General features: G+C 50.6%; 1 protein-coding gene across 1 annotated transcript in view; it reads left to right on the plus strand.

Annotated features, from left to right (window-relative positions):
• The window catches only part of Trarg1 (trafficking regulator of GLUT4 (SLC2A4) 1), a 19751-nt gene extending 496 nt beyond the window's left edge, over positions 1-19255 (plus strand). The window contains exons 1-3 of the mRNA XM_032913069.1: positions 1-310; positions 14310-14442; positions 16794-19255. The exon at positions 1-310 is cut by the window's left edge and continues 496 nt beyond it. Coding sequence (XP_032768960.1) covers positions 1-310; positions 14310-14442; positions 16794-16804 — 454 coding nt within the window. The 3' untranslated portion in view covers positions 16805-19255. The remainder of the gene's footprint in view (positions 311-14309; positions 14443-16793) is intronic.
• The last annotated feature ends 403 nt before the right edge of the window (positions 19256-19658 follow it).

Consider the following 19658-nt stretch of genomic DNA (forward strand, 5'->3'; position numbering starts at 1 on the left):
GGAGAAGCTTCTCACCAAAGTGGAGAACAAGGATGACCAAGCCTTGAATCTGTCCAAGTCTCTGTCAGGGGCTCTGGATCTGGAGCAGAATGGTCACAGCCTACCCTTCAAGGTCATCTCCGAGGGGCACCGCCAACCTTCCCTTTCTGGTTCCCCTTCCCGGGCCAGCTCTCGGCGAGCATCCTCCGTCGTCACCACCTCCTACGCCCAGGACCAAGAAGCCCCCAAAGATTATCTGGTCCTTGCCATTGCCTCTTGCTTCTGCCCCGTCTGGCCCCTCAACCTCATCCCCCTCATCTTTTCCATCATGGTAAGCCTGATGCTTTGTTCAGGGAAGGGGTTTGGGCACCTTAGTGCGGCAGGCATGTCCTCGGGGAAGGGCCTTAAAGTGCTGAGACGCCTCGGGTGTTGGAGCCTTGGCCAGGAATCCTTTCTCATCTCCCGACTTCCCTTCCAGAGGGAGCCTAAGGCTCAGCTCTGTTTGCTCCTTCTTCGCGTCTGCCTCTGGGTACCACTGGTCGGCTTCTTGCTGCCCCTGCTGGCAGAAGGATTCAGGGGTACTTCCGGAGTGAAATTCTGCAGAAGAGAGTGACAGCCAACATGGTGTGTGTCTGTGGAGGGGCTGTCTTGATTGCTTTTTTTGTTTTTTGAACTGTGGGGATGGGGTGGGGGACTGTTTAAGTGTAGTTCTGTATCAACAGAGAATACTAGCCGAACAGGGCCAAATGCCCCAAGGAGAGCCAGGCCTCCTAGGCCACCTGGGCATTCTACCAGCCTCTGTTTCCAAGAACTACAGCAGCCTGCTTGCTTGCCTGGGAGCCCTGGGGCCTGGCTTCCCTTGGGGCACATGGGGAGGGAAAGGGAGGGAGTCGTCAGGCTGGGGGTTGGGACACGCACAATGAATCTCTCAATTTTCCAGATTTCACTATCTGGCTTTTGTTGGAGGTCTGGACACAAGTCACATGACCATCCTGGCCAAGGAGGTGCATGCGTGCTAGTCCTCACTTCTGAAGGACTCTGAACAGTTTGTCTTCCATTGTCCTCAAGTCACGCCATTGGGTAGGGCTACTTACAGAAGATCTTACAGAGAATGTGTGCTGATGGACAGGGCTGGATAGGACAGGGCCAGGGGGAGAAACCAGGCCAGTCAGATCGAGAGACCTGGGTGGGGTGACACTATCTGTCTCCTTTGGAGTGTCACTACCACTGAGTCACTGATTATCCTGACACTAGGAGCTGTGATCATTCCTCCTATACTTCTTCAGACACCTCTGTCCACGCCATTAGGTTCCCATGTGGTCCAGAGCCACCTGACAGTAGCAGCTTCTCAGGTATAAGAGGCTTAATTTGAGAGACAAGGTTAGGCAGGTCCTGGGCAGGGCCCATCTAAACTCCCTGTGCTGCCTACTGCCCTCAGGAACCTCGCCAGGCTCAAGGGTGTAGCTAATGGCTCCGGGCTGGGCTGGCTTCAGAGTTGTTGGTTGCAGAGAAAGGCCCCAGGAAGAGAGACAGAAGGGAAATCACATAAGGGCTCAAGAGAAAACAGATTCTAGAATTATCTCCTGGGAATTGGGGGTGGAATAAGTTGTCCTTGCCCAAAAGAAGCTGGGTCGAAGACTGAGACCACTGGATCCATCTCTGGTTCTTCTTTCTCTGCAGGGCCAGGAGGAAGGGTACAACTTTAAACCCAACACTAGGACTGAGTCCCTAGGGGCTGCATTCCAGGCAGAGACGCCTCTAAGCAGGCCCTTACGACATCCTGCAAGAAGTGCCCAGGCTAGACACAAACACAAGGGGATTAAGTCATCTGGAGCAAGTGGCTTAGCCTCCCATCCATTTATCCATCTGCAAGGCAGGCAGAAGCCAAGGCCTGCGTTAGAGAGCGGAGTGGGGCTGAGATGAGGCCTTACCAGGTGCTTAAGAGCAGGACCCAGCCCAACCTAAGTGTGCTCTGCGGTCACACTAAGTGCTGCAGGGAACTTCCCATCGGGGGGATGGGAAGCCACTGTGGGATTTATTTATTGAATTTTGAATTTTTGAGACACTGTCTTGCAATATAGCCCAGGCTGGCCTCAGACTCACATTGATTCTACTTCAGCCTCCCAAGTGCTATAACGACAAGAGTGTGCTAATACACCATTTATCTTCTAATGGGGTTTTTTAATAGCTTTATTAATGTAATTCAAATATCATATAACTCACCCTTCTAAAGTGCATGGTTTAATGGGTCTCCGCCCCCTTCTTCTATCTCATATGTAGCTCTGGCTAGCTTGGAACTTGCTATGTAAAACAGATTGGCCTCGAACTCAGCAATGTGCCTGCCTCTCCCTCCCCAGTGAAAAGCAGAAACCAGCCAGGTGTGCTTGTGCACACCTCTAATCCCAGCATGCAGGGAGCAGAGGCAGGAGGATCTCTGTGAATTAAAGGCCAGCCTGGTCTACATAGTGAATTCTAGCTCAGCCAGAGTTATATGGTGAGACCCCGTCTTAACATACAAGCAAATAAAACAAAACAACACACAAGAATTACACACATGGATAAGATGCCACATGCTGTTTCCATATATTCTACACTTTGTCCCATTTAAGTTGGGTTAAACATAGATATCTCTTCAACCATTGATCCTTTCCTTGTGGTAGAAACGTTTTCCTAATTTTTAAAAATGTATAAAAGCTTGGTGCATAGAGTGTTTTCCTTGCAAGATGAGGACCTGAGTTCAAATCCCATAATTTACATTTAAAAAGCTGGGAATTATACATCTGTAGTCCTGGTGCTGGGGAAGGGGAAAGAGGTTGATCCCTGGGGCTTGCAGCCAGCCTTGCATACTTGGTGAGCTCCAAGCCAGGGAGAGACTTGATCATAAAAAGAAAGATGGCTGGGGATGTACTTCGGTGGCAGAGCACTTGATAAATTCGTCCAGGACCCTGTGTTCAATCCCTGGTTACATACGCACGCACGCACGCACGCACGCACGCAGCTGACGGCACTTAAGGAACAACACCAAAGTTTCCGCTAGCTGGAATTATATGCACACACCTCTGCCCCTATTTGTCTTGAAACCCTGTAGCTTAGGTGTCAAAGCTGTGGCCATCGTCCTGGATCAGCCTCCTGAGGGGCGGAGCCACCATACCTAGCATTAGACTGAATGGGATCAAATGGACCTTCTGTGCCTGGCTTGTGGTTCCACCTAAGCTGTTGTAAATGACAGGACTCCGTCCTCTGTGGCTGAATGGTCATTTGTGGTTTTTAGTGCATTCGATGAGTTATATCTCAATCCCAGTTGACTTTAGAAAACTTTCCTCGTCTTCAAAAGAAACCTTGTGTATTTTAGATGTTCCTTGTGCCCTTGATCCCTCCCAAGCCTGGGTGACACCCATTTTCCTCTCCCCACAGAGGAACTTATTTCAGTCGTTAATTTAAAAATGGGATTATATATAGCTGGGCAATGGTGGTGCACGCCTTTAATTCCAGCACTTGGAAGGTAGAGGCAGGTGGATCTCTGAGTACAAGGCCAGCTTCGTCTACAGAGTTCCAGGACAGCCAAAGCTACATAGAGAAAACCCATCTCAAAAAAATAAAAATAAAAATAAAAATAAAAAAGTTCTGGAGGTTTGAGTCTTGGACCAGGCTTACTGGCAAGGGACAGAGGTGGCTTCTGGGAACCTGTAAGATTTGGCTCCCCCGACTTCCATTCATTTGATTTTTCACTGTCGTTCATTTATCTTGAATGGCTGGTTGCTTGTTTTGAGGGAACTGGGTGGTACAGGATACTTCACCGGCATCACTGACTGAGCCTGAAGCAGGCACATGCAAGTTAGGGATTCACTCTTGGAACTTAAGCTTCTGAGTTTTAAGGGAGTTTTAGGCTGAGACAGAATGTGGTCAGATCATACTGTAAAGCCAACTCTCAATTGCATTCTGGGAAATGTACTACAGGAGGAAGAGCCCACGTATGGGAAGGGATGGGGATATCTGAGCTCTGGATGGACTGGGAAGGAAGAACACAAGGAAGGGGATGGTGTGTGTGTGTGTGTGTGTGTATGTGTGTGTGTATGTGGTGTGTGTGTGTGGTGTGTGTGTGTGTGTGGTATGTGTGTGTGTGTATGTGGTGTGTGTGTGGTGTATGTGGGTGTATGTATGTGAGTGGGTTGTGGTGTGTGTATATGTGTGTTGTGGTATGTGTGTGTGCATGTGCACATGTATAGGCATGTGTGTATGTGTGGTGCGTGGTGTGTTATGTGTGTGGGGAGAGTATGTTGTATGGTGTGTGTGTATGTGTGCTGTGAGGTGTGTGTGTATGTGAGTGGTGTGTGTGTGATGTGTGTGTATGTGGTGTGTGTGTTTGGGGGTGTGTGTGTGTGTGTGTGTGGGTTGTGAAGCATGTGTGTATGTGTGAAGCTGTGTTATGTGTGTGTATGTGGTGTGTGTGTGTGAGTGGGGTGTGTGATGTGGTATGTGTATATGCATGTTGCGTATATGCATGTTGTGTGTATGCATGTTGTGTGTGTGCGTGCGTGTTCGTGTGCATGTATGTGTGTGGTGTGTGTATATGGTGTGTGTGTGTGTATGGTGTGTGTGTGTGTGTGTGTGTGTGTGTGCATATGCTCAGGCTCTAACTCAGAACTACTGGAGCTATTCTCAAAGCTAGCTCTGGGATGTCCACAGTTATGGAGTGAAGCTCAGTGTGGCCCACATGCAGGTAATCCTAGCACATGGGATGCCAAGGCCAGAGACTGCATGAGTTCAAGGTCTGTCTTGAAATATAATGGGGGCTGGGGATTTAGCTCAGTGGTAGAGCGCTTACCTAGGAAGCACAAGGCCCTGGGTTCGGTCTCCAGCTCGAAAAAAAAAAAAAAAAAAAAAAAAAAAAAAGAAATATAATGGATACATAATGAGTTCTATACGAGCCTGTGCTACAAAACAGGACACCAACTGATGGTGTCTCAAAAACTCAGACCCAACCTAACCAACCGAAGAACAATGAGGAAAAGCACTCACTGAGAGAGCACCTACGTACAGAAAAGGGTTTTGAAAGGGAGATTCTAGAAGGTGGGAAGGAAGCTAGAAAAAAGGGAGGGAAAGAAGGATAGAATCTGATGAGGAAGGGAGTGGCTGAAGGCCCTGGAGAAGTTAGATTCAAGGAGAGTGGGCTTGTCTGCTGGGTTGGCCATCCCTAGATTCTAGGTGTCCAGATGGGGAGGCATAGACAAAGGGAGAAAGGTGTGGGGATCCTGGAGAGGAGGCGTCTTAAGGGAGAAATACTCAGAGGAAACGGAGCTTCCAGGGAGTGTATGGCAGTGTCTACTTCCTGGAAAAAAGAAGAGAGAGGGGGGGAGGGGGAGAGGGGAGAGGGGGGGGGAGGGAGGGAGGGAGGGAGGGAAAGGGGGGGGGGAGGGAGGGGAGGGGGGGGAGAGGGGAGGAAGGGAGGGAGGGAGGGAGGGAGGGAGGGAGGGGAGGGAGGGAGGGAGGGAAGGGGGGAAAGGGGAAGGGAGGAAGGGAAGGGAAGGGAAGGGAAGGGAAGGGAAGGGAAGGAGAGGCTTATGGCACAGGGAATGGGAGGTGACTGGGGACAGAGATATAATGGCTCTGCTGAAGCTACAGACTGTGGGTAGGGTCTTGCTCCAGCAATAGGTGTAGGTTTGTAGACACTGGGCTCTGAGTGGCAGTGGCCATTACACCTGGGCCAAGTGGCACTGCAGATGTGGTCAAGAGTGGCTGAGGTGACATACAGACACGTAGGACTGGACAAGGAAAGAGTGGTGACCTTGGCTGAGAAACAGAGACCACAGGTGGGGACTCAGAAGGGCAGGTCCCACTAGCATAGCGGGCTGAAGGCAGCATTGAGGGTTCAAACTTCAGAGGAGTGATGGCAAGGGCGGGATGTTGTTGTGGAAACAGATGTCCAAGGGAAGCGTCAGCATCTGGACCAGTGATGGGGAAATTGAAGGATAATGTTACTGAAATTTACGGGTGCTTACTCAGTGTCAGGCACAGTGCCAGACCGTTTAGATGTATTATCTCATTCAGCCCCGACTGCCCTGTGAGGCCTGGGTGTTATTATTATTCTCATGGTGCAGACAAAAAAAAACCCTGAAGTGCAGACGAGGAGGTAGTAAGTGGGTTGGAATGCAGCCTTGAATGACAGACCATGTTCTCACCAACCACACCTCCTGCCCTCTTCCATGGGCCTGTGCTATTTTTTGTTCTCCAAGCCAGCGTATCTTCTGGAACATTCCCATGCCCTGGGGATGAAGGAGTCAGGTTTTTATCTAGGGTTCTACTCTATGTCCTTCCTGGCAGCAGCAAGGTTGGTCACAGAAGCGGGTGGTCGGTTTCCTAATCAAGCTCTAAGTTTTGAAGATAGTTCAGGACTCTATACTAGAAATCCCGGCCGGTGACCAGATGCAGGTTCGAGCCCGTAGCCTCCATGCTGGCAGACTCGAGAACATGCTGCTGCCGGTAGAAGCACAGCCTATGGCCGCATAGCTGGTAGAAGGCCTATCTGCTGGATGCTGGATCCATTGCTCTATCCATCCCGTATCTGGATCTGAGGACACTTCCGGGAAAGTCAAGCCTTCTGCTGTGTGTGCAGAGGAAGTGCCACATCCTCTCTCACCTTTCTCCCTCCTCCAGCTCATCTGCCCTCCCTACTAAACCCACCAGAGGAAAACAAATGGCTCCTATAGGGCCTGCTGTGGCCGGGGAGGTAGGGTGGAGGACTTTCTCTGAAGAGCACTAGTCATGGACGTCCAGCCCCAGCTCTAGTATGCACTGCGATCTCCGTGGTCTCCTTGGGCAGGGGCAGGTTTGACACATGGGGTGGACTGAGAAATGCCCATGTCATGGCGAGACCTCCTCAGTGGAGTAAGACCCCAGGTATGGATCTTGTGGGAACAAGACTGAGAAAACAAGCCAATAGCTGGCCGTGTGGCCATGTCAGTGAATCCCAGTACTTGAGAGATGGAGACAGGCGGATGGGAGCTTCAGAGCAGCACCAACTCTGTAGCAAGTTCTTGGCCTGTCTGGGCCACATGAGACCTTGTCTCAGAGAATCAGTAAATAGTAGCGGCCATCTCACAGGGCCGCTGGGAGGATTAAGTGAGTGACTGTGCACTTCAGCACCTACATGAAACCTTGTAAGTAGTAGACGCTTAACAGATGGGGGTGGGCACTGGTTTTACTGATAGTAGATGAAGTTTTGCAAGGAAAGGACTAAACCCGTGTGAATGGGCAATTCCGATTTATACCAGTTTGAAAATAACCAGGTCCCACATCTAATTACTGCCTCTCTCAAGTGGTGGCATCCCCATCTGCAGTTGTGGTAGTGGGCACAGGGCAGCCCTTTCTTTGTGGGTTATTCCTATAACAAGGATGACACAGTGCTCCATAGTGACTTCCAACCTTCCTTAGGCTTCCCCCACCCCAAGACAGGATCCCAGCCTGGATTGGTAAACACTATGTAATCCGAATGTGTGTGTGTCTGTCTGTCTGTGTTTGTCTTTGTGTGTGTGTGTGTCTGTGTGTTTGTCTCTCTGTGTGTGTCTGTGTGTGTGTGTGTGTGTGTGTGTGTTTGTCTCTCTGTGTGTGTCTGTGTGTGTGTGTGTATGTGTGTGTGTCTGCCTGTGTGTCTGTCTCTGTGTGTGTGTGTGTGTGTGTGTGTGTGTGTGTCTATGCATGTCTCTGTGTGTTTGTGTATCTCTGTGTATTTATCTCCGTGATTGTGAGACAGGGGCTTGCTTCATAGTCTTGCTTGGCTTTGGAACTTGCTACCTGACCAAACTGTCTTTGAACTCACAGTTCAAAGTTCAAACTGCCTCCCTGACTCCCAGGTGCTTAGACTTGAAGATGTGCATCAACATGCCCAGCTAGACCTTGAACTCTTGATTCTCCTGCCTCCTCCTCACTGGGATTAGAGGCATGCATGTATCACCATGCCTGGCTTTCGTGGTGCCAGGGGTAGACCTCAGGGCTCTGTACACCTAGGCGAAGCACGCTACTGACAGAGCTGCCTCTCTCGCCCTCTTATGGAACTAAGCGCGTTCCATAGTCAGGCTGCTGTAGGGCGACACGGTTTTCTCACGCTCAGACTTGTTCATTTGTGCATCCATCTTCTTAGAAGGCACATGTGCTGGGTCCCAACCAGGAGCACGTGCTGCTGTCTGTCAGGCACAAAGGCACGTGCGGAGCTGAGCTTTGGGGACTTGTGCCCCTGTGTACACTGGACAGACAGGCAGCCACACTGTGTCTCTCCATGGTCCTGAATCATTACTGTATGCACAGGTGTTCCTCTCTGAAGTGGGGTTTGGACTTGCAGCAAACCCGTTCCCGCTCCTAACCCGTTCCCGCTCCTGTGCCCCGTGCATAGGGCTTACAGCTTAGACTCCTTCAGAAATTACCCAAGGCAACCTCAGAGTTTCTCCCTTCTATCTTTCCATTTGCAGTGTTGGGGACTGACCTTACTGTCCTGTGCATGCTAGGCTAGTGACCTGCCACTGGACATACTTCCTCAAATCTTTAAAACAGTTTTTTGGAGACGGAGTCAGTCACTCCACGCTGTCCAGGCTGGCCTTGAATGTTTGGTTCTCCTTCCTTTGACTCCAGGATAGCTGGGATTACAGGTGCTACCATGCTAGCCATAAAATTGCTAATTATGAACTTCTCAGAAAACCCAAAGGCCTTTCTCTATGTCAGCTCCTCTTTCTTCTAATGCCCAATCACTGACGTCACAAATTCAGTGACATGGGCTAGCCATCCCGGTGGCTGGAGGTAGCATGGATTCATGAGTGGGTCCCAAACTTAGACAAACTCACAACGCCCAGGCATCTCAACTCCGCGTCTCCATCAACCAAGCTAGAAAACCGCACATCGTCTCAGTCTCTTTCCTACTCTCCATATGACATCTGACTCATCACTTCTCCAGCGTGGGCTCTTTCCCAGATCCTTACTTGTTTCAAGTCAAGACTGCCCCAACCAGTCTAGCCTGGTCTACAAAGTGAGTTCTAGGACAGCCGGGCTACACCTGTCTTGAAACTGTCTAAAATAAACAAATAAGTATTTTTAAAAAATAAAAAATTAAAAGCCCCCAGGACTGAATCCAGCCCGTTATACGTCAGTCAAGATGCCTCCTGTGGCTCCTCCCTCTCCTCTTCTTTTCTGTCCGCTTCCACAGGATCTCAATAGTTAGCTCAGGATGCCCTCAAACTGACTATGTAACTCAGGCTAGCCTCAAGCTCAGTCTTCCTGACTTGCCCCACCCCCCTCCCAGAGGATCCCTGGGATTACAGACAGGTATCCCCATGCCTCACGTGCTCCTCCTGATGTGGCCTCTCTCTGGCCATCGCCTCTCTTCCCATGCACTCACAGTGTTCTACACCCTGGCTTCAGCCCCGCCCCATAAGGGTCTTCAGAGAAAGAAATACCATGACTGGGGGTCGGGGAGGGCCACGCTCAGTATAGATCTTGAGACAAGGTAAACACCCAAACACTGGAAGGGTTTCTTTTTACTCCCCAGATGTGGAGGAATCTAGGAATGTTTCATGGAAAGGATGTTCCTGGAGTAAGCCACAGTGAGAGGATTTGGCTACGTAGGATTGGGGAAGCAGAGGACTGGGAAGGAGAAAAGGCACTGGAAGTCAGGACTCATCCTGCCTGGGGCAGCACAGAGTGGCTGCCCGGAGCTTGTGGAAGAGGGTGGTAAGGATTTTAACAGGAGATACAAAGTTGAGCCGAATTGTTTTTTCCCCTATGGACGACGTGAAGCCTAGGAGATACTGAGCAGATGGGGCTCTCTCAGCTCCTTACTGCTGACTCATTCAGCTTGTGTGTGGTACGTGTGTGCTTGCACACTAGTGTGTAGGCATATGTGCACATGGAAGCCAGAGGAGGACTTGCAGTGTTTCCCCCTAGTGTTCTGTGATCGCCTTGCAACAGCACCCAAAGCTCAGGGTTCTGTCTGCACAGGTTAGCCCTGACCTGGGAATCTGCCTTCTCCCCTCCTCTCCCAGTGCTGGGATGACAGACATGCAATTACTAATTTAGAGATTATTATTTTATGTGTACAGTGTTTTGCCTGTGTGTCTATCTATGCATGACATGCATGCATTACCCTCAGAAGCCAGAAGGGGGGGGCAGATCCTCTGAAACTATTACAGAAGGTTGCGAACTGCCATGTGGGTGCTGGGAATCAAACCTGGGTCCTCTGGAGAAGCAGCCAGTGCTCTTACCCACTGTCCAGTCTCTGAACTGAACTGAACTTGTGTGTGTGTGTGTGTGTGTGTGTGTGTGTGTGTGTGTGTGTGTGTGTGTGTGTGTGTGTTGGTCTGCGTGTGCACGTGAGGCCACAGGTCAGTTTATTATGTTTTTCTTAGTTAATGTCCACCTTACTATTCTTTTTATAGAGTTAGAGATTAAATTTTTCAATTGCTTTACAAATCTTTATTACAGAGCTAAATGAACACTTTTTTTATTTTTTTGTTTTGATGTTGTTTTGTTTTGTTTTTTGAGACGGGGCTTCTCTGTGTAGCCCTGGTTGTCCTGGACTCAATTTGTAGACCAGGCTGGGCTTGAACTCACAGAGATCAGCCTGCCTCTGTCGTCCCAGTGCTGGGATCAAAGGCATGTGCCACCATGCCTGGCCATGAGCACATTTTAATATGAGTTCAAGTCACTCTTTTTATTCTTCCTTCCTTCCATCCTTCTTTCCTTCCTTCCTTCCTTCCTTTGTTTCTTTCTTTCTTTTTTTTTGCTTAGACTTGACCATCCTAGAACTCACTCTGTAGACCAGGCTAGCCCCAGACTCACAGAGAACCACCTGTCTCTGCTTCCCCAGTGCTGGGATAAAAGGTGTGTGTCACCACAGCCCTGTCTTTTTATTTAATTGTCATGTTTTATTTAATTTTCTAAGTTTTTATTTATACACATACACACATATCTGTACACACACATACCTGTATACACACACACCTGTGCACACATACTTGCATATATACACACATACCTGCACACACATACCTGCATATACATACACATATCTGCATACACACACACACACACACACACACACACACACACACGCACGCGCGCGCGAGTTTAAGTTTAAAGCTCTGTCTTTCTTATTAAAACTCACACACAGGCTGGAGCGATGGCTCCATGGTTAAAACCACCTGCTACTTTTCCAGAGGCCTTCAAATTCAGTTCTCAGCACCCATTCTGGGCAGCTCACGACCACCCTGTTAACACCAGCTGCAGTGGGTCCGATGCCCTCTTCTGGCCTCCATGGGCACCCATACACATGTAACATACTCTCATGCAGATACTCACATACAGATTAAAAATTCTGAACCTTGTGCTCAGACATACCAACATGCCTGATGCTGGGCATGGTGCTGTGGGCCCAGCAAAGCAAGCACTTTATGAGCTGAGTCATCTCTCCAGGAATATTAGTATCATAGTGACAGGGCCTTGCTGGGGTCCTCAGGCAAAGCTTTCACTGGTAATCCTCCTGTCTCAGCCTCCTGAGTGCTAGGATGATGAGTATAAGCTGCCAAGCCACACTATCTTTCTACCTCCATTCTGGTCCTCACTGACAGCCAGGGAAACCTTTCAGAAGTGGGTTTCCAATCCTTCCACCCTCCTGCCCTACCTTTACCAGCGTCACTTGCTTCTTGAACCAAGATCCATACCCCTCCCCCTTTGTTTTTGGCTTCTGGAAGTTACTGGAAGACACCAGTAACTAAGAAAGACACCCTTCCCATAGCCTCTTATATCCCCACTCTGTAGCTCTAGATCTAGTGGCCTTTCCTTGGTGCCTCCTACTTCCCTCAGGCAGGAACTATTAAGCACGTGTACCTCTGCCCTGCAGTCATCTGTACACAACACTCTTCTTCCCTTAGAGGAGGAATCTCTCTGGTTCCTACCTGTCCTTGACATCAACACTGCAGCCCTCATCCCAGAAGTTCTTGCTTCTCTTCTTTTATAAGCTCTCATAAGTCTCGTGTGTCTCCTCAGGTGAAAAAGGAACTAGGACAGGCATAAGAATGTTAGATAGCAAGCAACCGTGGAATTGACCAGGAGAGGAAACGCGTGTGGTGACTCTGAGGAGGGGGCTCAGTGGTAAAGCATTTATGTAGCACGCACAAGGCCCTGGGTTCAATCCCCAGTGTTTAAAGTGAGAGCGAAGAAACAAGAAACCAGTTGTGATTAGGTGGTAGACAGCAGTTGTTGCCAGTATGCGGGGGTGAGGAGTCTCAGAAAGCAAGGGACAGGTAGGTGCCACTCTGTTCTGGCTGTCACTCTGGAAGGAATGCAGTTAAAGGGTGGGATAGAATCTGAGAGGTGAAAAGAGGACAAGGCAAGAGGGCAGGGTGGGGTTCCCACATCAGGGCAAGAGGGCAGGGGCTAGGGGGTTCCCACATCAAGGCAAGAGCGCAGGGGTTAGGGGGTTCCCACATCAGGGTAAGAAGGCAGAAGTTGGGGGGTTCCCACATCTGGGCAAGAGGGCGGGGGTGGGGGTGGGGGGTTCCCGCATCATGAGCAGGAAGGGAAGGAGAAGTCATGTCCCTGGCCCTTGGCTTTTCTGTTAAATCAGGCAAGTGGGGCAGCATCTGTAGTAGGCGAGGATGATTCTAAAGACAGTAAGATCTCTAGGTGCCATCCTGAGCTCAGTTAGTCACTGTCACCACCACCACCACCACCAACACCACCACCACCACCACCATCAAGGTACTTGCTTACATGTCCCTGTTGCACATGTCTGCACATGAGTTAGGAGATAAAATATATGGCTAGGGCCGGGGTGCAGACCTGGAACTCCAACTACTTGGCAGGCTGAAGTAAAAGGACCGAGAGTTCAGCTACTGCCTGGGTTATAGATGAATTTAAAATCAGACCAGGTAATTTAGCAAAACCCTGTACAAAGGAATATATACATATATGTGTGTATATATTCTACACACACACATACATATATGTGTGCATTCTGTGTATATATAAATGTATATATAAATATAAATTATATACATTTATACACACACACACACATTTTTTTTTAGGTCTGAGATAGAGCTCAGTAGGAAAAGCACTTGCCAAGCACAGGCAAAGCCCTGGGTTTTATCCTTAGCACTACAGATCTCCAAAACAAATTCATCTCAGGCCTGGGCTTGCTGATCAATAGAAAGGGACGTAGAAAGGGGCTGAGAGTCAAAGGCCAGGAGTCCAGTCTCAGCCCTGATGGCCTGGGACCTGAGCCAGTGTCCTGTCTGGCTGAACCTCGTGTCTTCAAGTACTGTGAAGAAGCCTCCAGTTTGTCTGTGGCCCTGAAAGCAGCCCCACCCCTCTGTGCCTGGGTAGCCTAGAGTTCTGGGCAAGTGCATGGAGCCCAAGATGGGCAGAGGGACGCTAAGGCTCTGAAGACATGGGGCCAGCCCTGGCTGTCACATAGGAGGGGCCCAGGGTCACCTTTGCAAATGTTTGGATACACCTCCCACTAAGGTGGCCAGGGCTTACCTAGGGGTGGCCCTGACCTTATAGTGTCCTTTGTCCTTAACACCACTTGCATCCACCGCATCACCGCCCTCCACCTGCACTCGCACGCATCCGCCCCCCCCATTCATATTAACAGGTACGCACACACCCGCCCCATCCACCCGCACCCGCACGCATCACCCATCTCCACCCCATCCCCCTGCATGGATCACCTATCCACCCACACCCGCATGCATCCACCCCGTCCACTCCCGTCCATCCACACCTGCCTGCATCCACCCCCCATCCATCTGCATCCACCCCATCCACTCACACCCATCTGCTTTATCTAGATTACTGGGTCTCAGAGGAATGAGAGGATGCCACTGCCTTCGGTTGTGTGGCAAGGACGAGGGGATCAGGCATTCTGTGAGCAGAGAGAACCACAGGGCTTTCTTCCAGTCCCCGTGTGGCTTCGGAATTGCCATCGGGAGGGATCTGCAGGGTTTCTGGCCTGTGTTGTGTGTTCCTGCAAGTTTCTGGACCTGTCCCTCCTCTCAGGTCTGGGATCGTCACTATATCACCTGCCCCTGCCACCCTGCCCCTGCCCTGTCTCTACCCTGAGAGGAAGCACCTGGCATTGCTTGGTCCTTTAGGCCCAGCTGTCCCCTTAGAGAGGGGTCTGCAAGAAGCGCAGGCCATCTGTCCTGGAGGAGCCTGCGAGACTGTGGGTGGCAGGGAAGGTGTGGTGTAGGTAGAAGTTCACCAGGATACTGAATGGCTTCCATGCCCACACGACTGATGGACAAGCTTCCTGAAGTTTCTCTGCCCTCCCTTTCTCTCTGCAGTCTCGAAGTAGTGTGCAGCAGGGGGACCTGGATGGGGCACGGAGGCTGGGCCGCCTGGCACGGCTGCTTAGCATCACCTTCATCATCCTGGGCATCGTTATCATCATCGTGGCTGTCACTGTCAACTTCACAGGTGAGGCACGGGAGCACGGGGCACGGAAGCATGGGACAGGGACGGGTAGCTGTAGCCTTCCACTCCGGTCAGGACCATTTAGGTGAGGATGGGTTTTCTGACTCATCGATGCCCGAACTTGTGGATCAATAAAAGAGTATAGAGTGGGCACTGGCCTAGGAATCAGAGGCCACAAATTCCAGTCTCAATCGTGATGGCCTGGGACCTGGGCCAGTGTCCCATTTGGCTGAACCTTGCATTTTCAAGTATGAAGTACAGAGAAGAAGCCTCCATGATGAAGGGCTTTTGTGACATCACTGGATAATGGATGGGATGGATCCAGATACCGAAGAACAGGCTCCTTGCTGCAGTCAGGGTAGACCAGAAGCAAGCAGCGTGTTTGGAGGAAAGCAGGAAGCAACACTCTGAGTACCTGAAGGTGGCCCAGGGAATTTGTCCCAGGTGGAAATCTTTTTTTCTTTCTTTTTTTTTTTTTTGGAGCTGGGGACCGAACCCAGGGCCTTGCGCTTCCTAGGCAAGCGCTCTACCACTGAGCTAAATCCCCAACCCGGAAATCTTTTTCAGAGGACACTGTCAGTCATATCTGTGAGAGTATGGAATTATTTATCTCAGAGCTGTCATGAGCATGGGATAGATACACTGGGCCATTTCTGTTTATTTCAGAGATCAATCTAAGCCTCGCCCCTGAAGATCTTGCTATTCAGAATTTGCTCCATCGTCCCACTGCAGGGGCATTACCTGGGGCTATTTTAGACTCTCAGACCTCACCCTGAACCCACTGAATAGAAATCTGTATTTTAGACTCTTTCTTTCTTTGGTGGTGCCAAAAGCTGGGACACCAGGCCTCATTCACGCTAGAGAAGCAACATCAGCTCAGAAACCGATTCCAATAAGATTTCCAATTCATGTACCAGTGTGGGAGGTACTGGTCTAGAGCAGGAAGTGCTCAGCACCTGGGGTCATGGGCAGGGCAGTCTTGTCTACTCAGGAGACGCGTGTGTGCAGGTTTTTGGTCAGCTTGCCTGGACTCAGTTTAGATCCACTTCCTGTGGAAATGAAGTTTCACATTCCATAAGCTCCGATCCTCGGCTTTCTCCATCAGTGTGGAAAGTCTGATGGATGTGAGCAGCATGCGAACAGCACGTGAGCAGCATGTAGTGGCATGTGAATGGAATGTGAACAGCATGTGAACAGCATGTGAGCAGCATGTGAGTGGCATGTGAGTAGCATGTGAGCAGCATGTAAACAGCATGTGAGTAGCATGTGAGTGGCATGTGAGCAGCATGTGAACAGCATGTAAACAGTATGTGAGTGGCATGTGAGCAGCATGTGAGTGGCATGTGAATGGCATGTGAACAGCATGTGAACGACATGTGAGCAGCATGTGAGTGGCAGGAGGCAGAAGTCTGAGGCACTGGGCTATCACCATGTCCCAGCTTATCTGTTCTTCTGCTTCTCACTGTTGCCTGGACGACCTCTGAATTCAGTTTGGCAAAGGAAATGTGTAGTTTTCATAACGGAAACTTCAGGATGGAATGCCCTGGTTTGGGGTGAAGCTGTATCTAGGTACTCTGTCCCACGCTTGCTCTGCCTTCCCTGTGTTGGCTCCTTCCTAAGCAGCATCTCTCCTTAGGATGGTGGGGTGACAACCACCAGGGATAATGGTGTCTTAGGAGAGGGAAACATGCAAACCAGTTAAGCAGTGAGACTTTTAAGGAGTGATGTACAGGCATTGTGGCACGTGTCTGTAATCCTAGCCCTAGGTACGGCGGTGCTGAAGGATCAGAGCATTAAGGCCAATGGGTGTAGGGACAGCCATAGGCCACGTGAGAGACTCTGCCTAAAAGAAAATCAATCCCCTCTAGGCTGGCTGTGGTGGCTCATGTCTTTTATATCAGTATTTGGGAGGCAGAGGCTGGTGGCCTGATCTACAAGGCAGGCTCCGGGCTTAGCCAAGGATACTTAGTGAGAGGCTGTCTTTTAAAATGAATGCCTCCAAGGAAAGTCCCGGAATTGATTTTAATTGGTCCACTTGGTGTCACATGATCATCTTCTACCCAATCAAACAAGGCCACAATCTTTTTTTTTTTTTTGGTTCTTTTTTTCGGAGCTGGGGACCGAACCCAGGGCCTTGTGCTTCCTAGGCAAGCGCTCTACCACTGAGCTAAATCCCCAACCACAAGGCCACAATCTTATTGGCAGGAATTCCCCCAAAACCTAACCCAACCTCATCCTAGTTACCATTTCTCACCAAGAGACAATTCAGCACGGCCTCATGACTCTTTAAGTCAGGGACCTGAAGACCCAGTGTTCTCAGCGCCGGTTCCTCATAACCTTTCTCTTCTTTACAGTTCCGAAGTAACCGCGGAGCTGTTTGGAGCGGAGGCAGACGCCAGCCAGCTGGAGAGCTCCGACCGAACCCACAAGTCCCCACACATTACAGAGGACAGGATGGTGGCTGCCGAGTGCCCACCTGTCCCCAAGCTCCAAAAGCACAAACTTGGAGGGAAATCTCTACGTCACTCCATTGTCAGCCCACGGCAGACGGAAGGGAAAATCTGGAATGAAGTTGGCCGTGAACTCAATCTCCTAGTCACATCTCTCGCCTTTTGACCTCAGTTCTCGGGCTTGTTTCTCATCCCACAATTCCTGGGACTTACACGTAGCGTAAACTGCCAGAATGGGAAGAAAACCAGCCCCACAGCCAAGAAAGAAGCACTGGGTGTCTATGGACATGAGCACATCTTTTCTATTTTTCTTGAAGGGGAGTAAACAGATGGCTTGCATGCTTTGTGCCGAGCATCCACTGTGATCCCAGCCAGAGCCCAGGGGGAATCTGTCACTCAGCACAGACCCTGGATACCCACTGACAAAGAGACAAGGGCCACACGGAAATCCTCCATTGATGACTGGATAGGAATAGCATGGGATACCTGGCACTCTTGCCGAATGTCAGGCTGGAGGCTTCTCTACCAAGGACTCTGGATCCAGAGTGTTTTCCAGAACTGCAGGTTCTGCCTCTTGATTTCCACCTGTGCTATACCTGCAGGCACCCATCTGGAAGCCCTAGAACTTGACCTGTCCCAGGTCTTGCCACGGACTCTTTGGAGGTCTGGGATCCCATTTGGTAACCTACACAAGTGGTTCAGGAGCCTTATACAGGGTATTCAGGGGATCCTACACAGAAGAGCTGAAGTGGATCCTGGCTTCAGACTGTTAGCCGAACGCTAATGGATGCTCTGTGCCTGGTCCTGGGTCCCAGGCCATTCACAGCAACAACAGCTTTCCCTGGAGGTAGCTTTGAGACTCCTACTGGACTCTGTTTATTCAAAGGTTCTGGGAAGTCTTTGCTGCCGCGTGTAAGGGAGGGAGCTAGAGAATTCTTAGGAAGGCATGTTATTTCTTGACCTGGAGTCCAAGGAGTCCGGCAGGAGAGGCTCAGCTGAAAGGGCAGTTTGGGGAGTAGGGACCATGACTGGAAGCAAAGGCCCAGTAGGCCCTAGTCTTAGGACCTAGCAGAACACGGGAAAGAAGCTAAACAGGCCTCTGCCTAACGGCCTCATGTTTGTTGCATCTCTATTTCTCCATTTATTTTTGCCTGGCTGTGCCCACGGGGGCTTCACCTGCTGGCCTTGCCTGCTCTGAGCCCCGTCTACCCAATGTCATACTCCACTGGCACCACCACCTTCAGCTCAGACCTGCTAGAGGGGCCTCCCCTGCCCAGCAGCCAGGGTTATTGGCTTCAGTGGGGCGGGGGTGGGGGTGGGACAGGTCCACTGCCATCACTACACTGGCTGGGGATGGGAAGTTCACTTCCTCTGAGCAAAATTAGGATCCTGATCCCTCCTTCCCGAGGCTCCATGCTTGGCTCCCTAAAATCTCAGAGATGCTGGACAGGCCAAGTTAGCACAGAGTGCTGGCTGCTGGGAGAGGCTCTGGGGTTTCAGAGCAGCTGCTTGGAGGACTGAGGTGTTGGGAGTGTCTCTTAGGGGGTTGGTGCCCCTAAGTCAGGCTCCCACTGAGGAAGTGAACTTGGACTTCTGTTCCTAAAGCAGGAACTGGCTGCCCACCCTTTGTGGGACCTCTGAAACCAAACTAGGGACATCCTCGTTTTCTGTGGGAAGTGAGCAGGTGAACCCAGAGTGAGTGTGCGATTTGAGAGGTTCCTACCTAAAGAACAGCTTGTCCTAGACTCCCGATCCTGAGTGGGTGGCCTCCTAAAGGCCCTCCCAGGACAGATACTGTGTAGACATTGTCATGATGGTTTCTACACCACTGGAGTCCAGGTCACACCCAGCCATTCCTCCTTGTCTCTTAGTCAGAGCTGTACGCTAGGCCTGCCAGTCACACTTTCACACATGCACACCCGCACACACTCACACACTCATTCGTACTTCAGCCTGGAACAAGCCGAGTCTCTACATAGGGGGGATGGCTTAGCTAGAACAGGCAAGAACAACCTGGGAGCCTCCCAGTGGTTTCGGGGACCCAGCCTGGAGGTCCCCAAGATATCCCCTGGACAGACGGAGCACAGGGCAGGAGGAGAGAGACGTTAGGGTGGAAGGAGAGTGAGTGAGAGTTCTCTCAGTCCCCAGTTCCCACTGAAGCTCGGAGGGACGGGGCCCTGCCATCTGAACTCTGGCTTGGTTCAGCTGCCGGCTGCATGATCACAGTGGCTGAGCGGATTCAGCCTCTCCCCGGGCATCCTGGTGAACATCAAGAACTGCCTCCTCCCCACCACACACACTAGCGACTCTGTATTTCTTGGCATGGAAAGAAATAAAACTGAACATATATGTTCTCTGTGTATGTACTCCTGAGGTGGGCGTTTCCAAATACCCAAGCAGGTGGTGTCTACTCAACCTGCCAATCCCTGGATCTGGCTGCAGGTCTAAGGAGCCTGAGGTCATAGGGGCTCCATAGACAACTCAAGGCATTTCTGTCGGCAGTCACCATCCTCTCTGGGCCTTGGTTTTACATACTACAAAGTGAACTGGTCTCATGTTATCTTTTGTGTGTGTGTGTGTGTGTGTGTGTGTGTGTGTGTGTGTGTGTGTGCGTGTGCATACAAATATGTGAGCATGCTTGTGGAGGCCAGAGGCCAACCTCAAGTGTTGTTCCTCAGCGCCACTATTTTGTGTGTTGAAGCAGAGTCCCTCACTGGGACCTGGGCTCGTTGGGTTGGGCTAGGCTAGCCTGCCGGGCCTGGAATTATC

This window comes from Rattus rattus, chromosome 9 (assembly GCF_011064425.1).
Source record: "Rattus rattus isolate New Zealand chromosome 9, Rrattus_CSIRO_v1, whole genome shotgun sequence".
Taxonomy (NCBI): Eukaryota; Metazoa; Chordata; class Mammalia; order Rodentia; family Muridae; genus Rattus; species Rattus rattus.